The sequence below is a fragment of the Penaeus chinensis genome, chromosome 29, assembly GCF_019202785.1.
Source record: "Penaeus chinensis breed Huanghai No. 1 chromosome 29, ASM1920278v2, whole genome shotgun sequence".
Classification (NCBI taxonomy): domain Eukaryota; kingdom Metazoa; phylum Arthropoda; class Malacostraca; order Decapoda; family Penaeidae; genus Penaeus; species Penaeus chinensis.
Window position 1 is genome coordinate 7,883,110 of NC_061847.1, and position 9,806 is coordinate 7,892,915.

Consider the following 9,806-nt stretch of genomic DNA (forward strand, 5'->3'; position numbering starts at 1 on the left):
CAACGAAGTCGCCCACGTCAGCCCCCCTGTTAGCGAATACAGCTCACCAAACCATTAAGGTTTATGCTGCTGGAGCAAGTGAGACAATGCTTCATAAAGCTTTTACTCAACACAAGTTCCGTAATGAAGTCCTCCCAAAGACCAATGTTAGTTAAATAAACATATCCTTCATATACAATTTTACTGTAACCCAGTTTTATTAATCATGAAAGTGTCTTGCATTCGTTAAATATATGTGGAGAAGAAATACATCAAAATCGTTTGTTAATAACATGCAGGGTTTTGTTGCAATACTAATGATAGTAAGAGCCGTAATGACACCCATAATTATCAAATCACTTAACCGAACATGGATGATAGTTTAAAGTACAAACAATATTTACTGCATATCCAAATGCAGTAATTTGTAAAGATACCCGAATTACAAATAAGATACATGAAACCAATTCCTCATATCAACATTTACCTGACTGTATGCAGAGAACGATTTCTACAGTATTGTAGAGTACTGTCTGTGGAATCATGGAACGATATTTTCCACATATAATCCAGTGAAAATTGCTTAAGGGGAAGCATTATTAGTATTGAACTACATATTTTACAGGATTAATTAACGACAAAACTGTCTACATATTCAGTTTATGAAAATAAAAATAAATGCTTGTTTAATGGTAAGCGCTGGCTACATTGTGTCATTTACTGGGCCATAATAAAAACAACTCGCAAAACACATCTCTTTTGTGTGTAGTATTTTCTTCTGGCGAGACAGGATATACCTACTTGTGGGCCCAATGTCAAACTCATCATTGGGTCTACTTCTTTGGTCTCTATTTTGATAAGTCCCATAGGTTATACACTACCGCACTGTGGCAAATTTGTTTCAATGGGCCCGCAAATGGCGATGGGCTCTAGGCCAATGGACTACGTATCTATTGGTAAATCCAACCCTGCTTCTGGCACAAGATAGATGTGTTCAATCTAATTATTTCTGTGTGAAAAAAAGGAAAAGCTTGGTATAAAAAGGTAATATTCTCTTGGTAATAGATTTGTGTTCACTAGAGGTTATTATGAGGAAGATCATATTATATTTCAATAAAACAATGGAGGCATAACAGTAATAATTAGGTAATGGTAATAACAACACAAGTGATAATGGTATTAATGATGTCTCCATCAATCAAACAGAAACAATAGTAAGTATTATTACACTAACAGTAATATGGATATGGCTGATTTATTGTGATATTATTTTAATTATTATGACTATTTCGGCTCATGTTACTTATTTTACCATCCTATAGTATTTTTTTTTTCTAATTCGCTTCTATTTCGATTATAATAAGTGCACACACAATTGTGTGTTTTCAAAGATAAAATGAAACATGCTGTAACCAGAATGGAATATTCCAACTTCACGTTTCGAGCTCAGCCAGATTCCTTTTCATCCTAATCTCTGTAATAAATAATAATAGTCTAACCTGAAACTACGATTATTTATTCCCTTCCGAGTTTGTTTGTTTTTTTTGTTGTTTTTTGTTTTTTAATGTTCATGCAATGCAGACACTTTTGACATACCATACCTTCCTCTTGAGAAGCTCATCATAAAAAAAAAAAACATTCGATAAGGACTTAGTAACAGGAAACTAGTCTTAGCTTATTACGCCAGTCATTCACAAACCGAAAGAAAAACTACTAAAAGTGAGAGCGAGCATCTGCTTGACCTTGTGCTAAAAGTACAGAGCATGTATAAATACTTGGCTGAGTTCAGGCAGTGTCACACTTCATCGTGAGTGCCTGCTCTTCCCTCTTGTTAAGGAGCAAAGTTAATTGACCAATCATGAATATGGTGAGAAACGAATGTCAGTATTAGTAGTTATAATGCGAAAAACAGTATTTACGAACTATTAAAGCGTGAGCTATCTTTGTTGTGCAAATGTGTCTTTGTTCGCATAAAGCTTCCAATAAGTTAATTATATAATGTCATTACCAACAGCTGCGAGGTGTCTCCGTGCTGGTTATGGTGTGCATGGTGTCCGCTGCGAAGCTGCCAGGCTACAGTGCTGGAGGCGACTCTGGCTTAGGCGTCGATCTCAGCGGCGCAGGAGGCCACGGCGGCGGCGCAGGAGGAGCTGGAAGCGGTAGCGTTTTCCAGGCCATTTTCGTTGGCAAAGGAAACCTTCCTGCTAGTGCTATTGGTGGTGCTGCCGGAGGCATTGGCGGCGGCGCTGTTGGACAGGAGTATACTGGGCCAAGCACTGGTCCTGTTGTTCCTGTTGTTACCGTTGAAGAAGAATACACTGGCCCAGTTGCCGCCGTATCTCCTGTTGTCACTGTAGAAGAGGAATACACTGGGCCAAGCACTGGTCCTGTTGACCCTGTTGCACCTTGTCGTTGCCGTTGAAGAGGAATACACTGGGCCAAGTATCGACGCTGGCCCCGTTGCTGCTGTCTCTCCTGTCGTGACCGTTGACGAGGAATACAATGCTCCCGTTGACCCCGTTCCAACCGTTGATGAGGAGTACACTGGGCCCAATGAAGTCGCCCACGTCAGCCCCCCTGTTAGCGAATACAGCTCACCAAACCACTAAAGCATTATGCTGCTGGGAAAAGTGTGACATTGCTCCATTGAGTTTTTTTTTTTTTAATATCTTAAGTTCCCCAGTGAAGTCCTCTGAAGGACTAATATATTTAAAATAAACACATCCTTATTATACTTAGTTTTATTGAAGTAATTAAAGGTCCTTGCATTCACAAAACACACATGTAAGAAAATGCATGGGAATTATTTGTTGATAATGGGAACAAGATTATTTTTTATATAATAATAGTAATAGTAATAAACATAACAAAAATGAAAATCGGTTACCGAAATGAACAAGGGTAATCATTTACAAGACAAACATGAACATTTACAGAATTTTGCATATCTAACTGTAGTAATTAGGGAAAAATGAAAAAAAAAATGATTTGAAGAACTGATATTCAGATATAAACAGTCCTAAAAATTTAAAATAGCTTTATTGATTGTTAAATGCATGAAACCTATTTCTCGTTTACCAGCCTTCAAATACACTACGTTTCTTTGAAATTTAGGATACTTTGTATATACAATCCAGGAAATATAAAAAAAGGAAACAATAGTAGTATTAAAGTAGTGTTTATTTATATTTCAGTGAACGCCATATACTGTACATATTAATTTATATAAATATTTTTTTTAAAGGTTTGATGTTTAGTATTGGCTAAAATGCGTAGTAGATGGATTTTAAGGAAACATAAACAAAAATTCATCTATTTATGTATAATCTTTTCTCTTCTGGCACAAGTCACGTCTAATCTAATCCTCCCTGTATGAAACGAAATGTACAATTTTTTACTCATAACATTTGAGTAAGATTTGACATTACAAAATAATAATGATAATAATAAAAATAATAATGAATAATCCATGGAGATAATGAAATTATCATATTGCTATTATTGCTGTGTTCATTACAAAAATTGATGGGGAAAAGGATAACATTTACTAAATATCAGTAAACCATAGGGAAGACGTAATTGTAGTATCAGATTTGGTGATGATAACAATAACAACCATATCTTTGATAATAATTTTGGATGTAAATACTGAAAATTACCATTAAACAATAATAACAAGAAGCACAGCAATTAAAATAGTAACTGTGGTTGCTGAAATATTTATTCCAAAACAAAAATGTCTATGATTATTTGTGGTAGATATATGAACATTATTCGTTTTTGTAATCTGAGGTGTACTGTAGGTAACTGATTAGTGTTCTTTTTAGTTAAATTTTACTTATCATAAAATGGTTACCATGTAGCAATTACATCCTTTTTTGTTCATGTTACTACTCCATTAATATTTGCGCAGCTTTTTCTCACGTACATAAGGTAAACACTCGTCTCTCATTATGTTCAATAAAATTATAGACACAGCTGTGTTTCCAAAGGTCCTTAAAGCGGTCCTTAACTAGGAATATTGAAACATTTCGAACCTGTCCGGATTTGTCTTCAGACGAAATTATGTAATAAAGAGCATAGTCTAATTCGAAACATAACGATATAGTATTCCTTTCTTACTGTGGGTGTTTTTCATTTTATGATAATCAATTGCAGACACTTTCCAGGTATCTTTCGTCTTCCTCCTGAAAAGCTTAGTATACAAAAACGCATTCTTTAAGTGCCTAGTAACAGGAAACTACCTTGTCTTACCTTGTTATGTCGGTCATTCAAAATGGAAAGAAAAACAACTTAAGTGAGATCTAGCATCTGATTGACCTCGTGGTAAAAGTACAAGCAAGTATAAATACCTGGCTGAGTTCAGGCAGTGTCACACTTCATCGTTTGTGTCTGATCTTTCCTCAAGTTTACGAGCAAAGTTCACTTTTCAATCATGAATATGGTGAGAAACGAGAATCCCGATATCAGTATTTATATTACGAGGAACATTATTAATGAACTATTAAAAAGTGAGCTATATTTGTAGTGTATGTCTTCATTAACTATATAAACTATGTTATCAACAGCTGCGAGGTGTCTCCGTGTTGGTTATGGTGTGCATGGTGTCCGCTGCGAAGCTGCCAGGTTACAGTGCTGGAGGCGACTCTGGGTTGAGCGTCGATCTCAGCGGTGCAGGAGGCCACGGCGGCGGCGCAGGAGGGGCTGGAAGCGTTTTCCCGGCCATTTTCGTCGGCAAAGGAAACCTTCCTGCTAGTGCTATTGGAGGCGCCGCCGGAGGCATTGGCGGAGGCGCTGTTGGACAGGAGTACACTGGGACAAGCACTGGTCCTGTTGCTCCTGTTGTTACCGTTGAAGAAGAATACACTGGCCCAGTTGCCGCCGTATCGCCTGTTGTCACTGTAGAAGAGGAATACACTGGGCCAAGCACTGGTCCTGTTGACCCTGTTGCACCTGTCGTTGCCGTTGAAGAGGAATACACTGGGCCCAACGAAGTCGCACACGTCAGCCCCCCTGTGAGTGAATACAGCTCACCAAACCACTAAAGCTTTATGCTCTCGGGATCAGTATGACATTGCTCCGAATGGATCAGTATTCATTCAATAAATACTTATTTATTAAATTTAGTGTTATTAAAGCCATGATCAGCCTTCCTCAACAAAAAATATATATGTATGAACATTGAATGCTCATTAGTTTATAATATATATATGGTAAAAATTATGCTAATAATAATGAAATCTATAATGAGGAGTGATTAGAAAATCCATTTGGTAAGAAACCCTCGGAAAAAAAAATAAATATATACACAATGCTTCGAGTATACAGTACTTGTTTACAAAACACTGAAAAATGATGTATTGATATTTGTGGGTTTATATGCAGATTAATGTTTTGAATTTCCTCTTGGAGCGGTTTATAAAGGTTATGATTTACGCTTCATAGAGAAAAAAGTAAGTTCGAATTAAGGGGGCCATTAGTAACCCTGAACACTAAAATTTGACAGCCTCTAATTCAACATTAGAATTTATACATTTTCATATTATACAAATTTGAAATATATGACAAACAGATTGATATAAGCGTTGGTTAAAAAAAAAAAAAAAAAAAAAAAATACATAATGCGAACAAAACCTGCTTCATTTGGGTTTTTTTTCAAATACAATGTTCATATCCAAATTGATTGAATGTTCAAGTAGTTAATTTTTAGTGTTTCAAAGTAACTTCCTACCAGAATTTACATCTGTCTTTCAGAGTGTGTTTGTTGTCTAGTTTATGTGTGTGTGCGATTCCTTATCAGACTCATAACATCGTGTTTTATGATTCTCTTCTTTAGATATTAATATATATAGAGAGATAGATATTTGTTTATACCTTTTTTTTATACATGTATGTGTGTGTATGTGTGTGCGTGTGCGTGTGTGTGTTTGTTTCGCGCTTGATGACGGATACGTCTACAGTTGCGGCGTTTTCCCGGTCGATGTCGTTGACAGTGGAAACCTCCCTGTTAATGCTATTGCTGGAAGCTTTAGCGGCGCTGCTGGAGGCTTTAGCGGCGCTGTAGTGACACGGAAGTATAGCGGGCCAAGTATTATGAGCCGTTGACACTGCTGCACTGTTGGTTCCGTTGATGAGGAATACAAGTACTGGTTCTGTTGACCTGTTGCACCTGTCAGCGAATACACCTAAAGTTCTAATTTGCTGGACCTAGTGTGATATGACTTCTTTATTCATCACAGGTTCCCAAACGGAATGCTTCTTTTCATCTATATTCTTGTTAATGAACACATCTCTATGAATGAGGTTTTTGCTTGCTATCCATGTGTATGTGTGTATATGTATGTATGTGTCTATGTGTTTACCATAACTGCGACGAAATGAAAAGTAAGCAGTGAGTAAAAAAAAAATAAATAAAAAAATAACAGTTCTTGTTGCAGAATTTGTTAGTAATACCAATGATCATAAAATAGATAAGGAAATTTAAAAGAAAAAAGAAAGAAAAACTAAAAGAATGTTGTTAAAACTTTTTCAAACCATGTTACATTATACAAGTCTAAACAAGATCATAACACAATAAATGCAAAATCTTACCGTTGACGTTGATTGTGGGATAAAATGTGCACATTAAATTTTCACTAGTTACACATTTTTTTTTTTCTTTTTTTTCAGGAAAATACGGCTATAGTACTTCTGTCGTTATCAACGTCATAGCAATACTACTGCTATTACTATATTATTGATAATGACTGTAAAGATTATCAAATTAACAATAACAATAACAATAGTAAAGACGATGATAATAGTATGATGATGATGATAATAATAATAATAATGATAATAATGATAATAATAATAATAACAATCATAATAAAAATAATAATGGTAATAATAATATTGATGATAATGATCATGAAATGAAAACGAAAATGCTAATGAAAAGATAATATATTATATTAACTATGATGGTAACAGTAATCATGAAAATAATAACATTTATAACGATAACTATAGTAACATAATTTAAATATTGAAGTATTAGTGCAAATAGATGCTAATTAACCACTTTATTTTTATTTATAGTTTTAATGTAATGTTGGTAGCTATTTACATACCCAGACGATAAAAGTATAATAACAATGAATGTCCATAGAATTTATTTTCAAGATAAATTTTCATAGATTTCTATTATGATGATCCGGAGAGTGAAATGAAACAAGTTTTTATGAATGACCTTCAAAAGTAGTAGTCGAAAGCAAAACAATATCTGATGTTTCAACATGTAATTTGTATTGCTCTCTAAACATATACCTTCATACACAAATAAACACACATAGGTGTATGTGCAGATATATATTATATACATATCTTATGGTACTTGGCATTACATTTAAAAAAATGGGAAGGACAAACGGAAATGGCATTTACGACGCTAATAAGTCTAGGACTTCAGGTACTTTATACAATCGAACAATATTTTTCTATCCATTTTCTTCTGCACATCACTCTCTCTCTCTCTCTCTCTCTCTCTCTCTCTCTCTCTCTCTCTCTCTCTCTCTCTCTCTCTCTCTCTCTCACTTGGAAAAAATGTCTACGATCTGTAATCGCCATTCTACTATTATGCACTTACCATGCCTTTAAAATATATGTATGGAAACAATCATCGATTGAGTTGATGACTATTTCGTAAGAGGAAATTGCTGTTATAATGTTTCGTCGAAGTCATTCAAAGGCTGAATAAAAACAACAAAAGTGAAATCTTGCATCTACTTGACCTTGTGCTAAAAGTACAGACAAGTAAGCCTATAAATACCTGGCTTAGTTCAGGCAGTGCTACACTTCATCATTTGTGCCTGGCCTTTCCGCTTTTAAAGCAAACTTTTAATAATGAATATGGTGAGAAAAGAGAATATCGCTATCAGCTTTTGACTTGTGGATATAAATTTTGAATCAATTAAAATTTAAGATAAACAAGTTGTACATATGATTCACTTAATGTAACTAGTACGTTTACTAACGTTATTTCCAACAGCTGCGAGGTGTCTCCGTACTGGCTATGGTGTGCATGGTGTCCGCTGCGAAGCTGCCAGGTTACAGTGCTGGAGGCGACTCTGACTTGGGCGTCGATCTCAGCGGTGCAGGAGGCCACGGCGGCGGCGCAGGAGGGGCTGGAAGCGTTTTCCCGGCCATTTTCGTCGGTAAAGGAAACCTTCCTGCTAGTGCTATTGGAGGCGCTGCTGGAGGTATTGGCGGCGGCTCTGTTGGACAGGAGTACACTGAGCCAAGTACAGGTCCCGTTGCCCCTGTTGTTACCGTAGAAGAGGAATATACTGGCCCAGGTACTGATCCCGTTGACCCTGTTGTACCTGTTGTTACCGTTGAAGAGGAATATACTGGGCCAAGCATTGACGCTGGCCACGGCTCCGCTGTCTCACCTGTCGTGACTGTTGACGAAGAATACAGCGGACCAAGCATTGTCGTTGCTCCCGTTGCCCCCGTTCCAACCGTTGATGAGGAGTACACTGGGCCCAACGAAGTCGCCCACGTCAGCCCCCCTGCTGACGAATATATCTCACCAAACCACTAAAGCTTTATGCTTTTGGAGCTCTTGTGGCGTTTACGTACCACACTCAAGCCCACTCCAGAATGTACGTACAAATAATGTATGAATTAAAAGTTTGATTTGAAGAAGAGTTTTATAGATCCTGAATGAAAACAGATATTATAATTAAAGCAAAAAGTCAACTTTATAACAAATTCGACTATCACAAATGCCGGTCTAAGAAATGTAATTCCATCAGATATGAATCAAAGACCATATTACAGTTAAGGTTTACATCTCCAGTGGGTCCATCTTACTTGGCCAAGAAAGCAACCTTTATACTTGTTCACGAATATTAACTAGTCATACTAAAGTTGAACTTGCACGACCAGTTACAGACTAACGATGCATGTCCGAAACGTTCTATCGCATTTTTTTTTTTTTTTCTCATTATTGACCAGTGCTTTAGAGTAGTTACGTGTTAAATTACGGAAGACAGTTGAATATAATTTTTTTTTTTTTTTTTGTATTATTTTTTTTTATAAATGTGATAGTCCGCAGTTGCTGGTGGCTCTCTCTTTACAAATATTTGGCTCTATCATTATGAACCTAAGTATATCCCGATGTTCCTGTAAAAGAAACATAAACTCATATAGCAACAGGTTTTAACTTGTCATTATTTAACTTCTGCAAACATTGTAAGTTCATTCTGATACATTCTATATAATTAGAAAGTACAGGGCCATCAAACAAGGAATGAACCGTCCGAAATGAATCAGACAAATTATATTAAAAAGGGTGTTGATATGCCATTTTATTTTATTTTTTTGTGTAACGTTACTGACAACGGTAGGGAGATGACACCGATACCGTCACGGAATGTCAATCGCCATATGGCTCAAATGACTAAATAGTCCTCACTAGGAAAAACTTTAGTTCAACATTTTTCTATTATACGATCTTTGATGTGAATAAAACTGTAGTATTTATTGTGTAGTTTATATGTAATTATTTCATCATCATTTGAGTGCATTTTTTTTTTTTTTTTTTTTTTTTTTTTTTTTTTTTTTTTTTGGTAAATACAGATAAATACACAATCAAACACATACACAACTTTCTATCTCATTCTTGATCATATGTACAAGCCACAGTGCTTCTGTTACTTGTACATTATATATCCTCCGTTTTGTTTTGACTGCTTAACTTTCTTTGTTTTAGGATTCTATAAGATATAGGGAATCCTCGTTTTATAAATTCCCCGATGATAACAAAATGATTCAGGTTTATT

General features: G+C 35.8%; 3 protein-coding genes and 1 pseudogene across 3 annotated transcripts in view; all 4 read left to right on the forward strand.

The window, feature by feature from the left end:
- Window positions 1-171, forward strand: part of LOC125040894 (pupal cuticle protein 36-like) — a 994-nt gene extending 823 nt beyond the window's left edge. The window contains exon 2 of the mRNA XM_047635678.1: window positions 1-171. This exon is cut by the window's left edge and continues 597 nt beyond it. The gene's annotated coding sequence lies outside the window, so the exon portion shown is untranslated.
- A 1,623-nt stretch (window positions 172-1,794) lies between these two features.
- LOC125040285 lies at window positions 1,795-2,856 on the forward strand (annotated as a pseudogene).
- A 1,525-nt stretch (window positions 2,857-4,381) lies between these two features.
- Window positions 4,382-5,101, forward strand: LOC125040514 (PE-PGRS family protein PE_PGRS18-like). The gene is made up of 2 exons (XM_047635073.1): window positions 4,382-4,423; window positions 4,548-5,101. Exons 1-2 carry the CDS (start codon window positions 4,415-4,417, stop codon window positions 5,022-5,024), a joined length of 486 nt encoding a protein of 161 aa, XP_047491029.1. The 5' UTR covers window positions 4,382-4,414; the 3' UTR covers window positions 5,025-5,101.
- Window positions 5,102-7,830: 2,729 nt separating this feature from the next.
- Window positions 7,831-8,664, forward strand: LOC125040982 (PE-PGRS family protein PE_PGRS18-like). Its single transcript, XM_047635804.1, has 2 exons — window positions 7,831-7,872; window positions 8,009-8,664. Exons 1-2 carry the CDS (start codon window positions 7,864-7,866, stop codon window positions 8,561-8,563), a joined length of 564 nt encoding a protein of 187 aa, XP_047491760.1. The 5' UTR covers window positions 7,831-7,863; the 3' UTR covers window positions 8,564-8,664.
- Window positions 8,665-9,806: the final 1,142 nt, after the last annotated feature.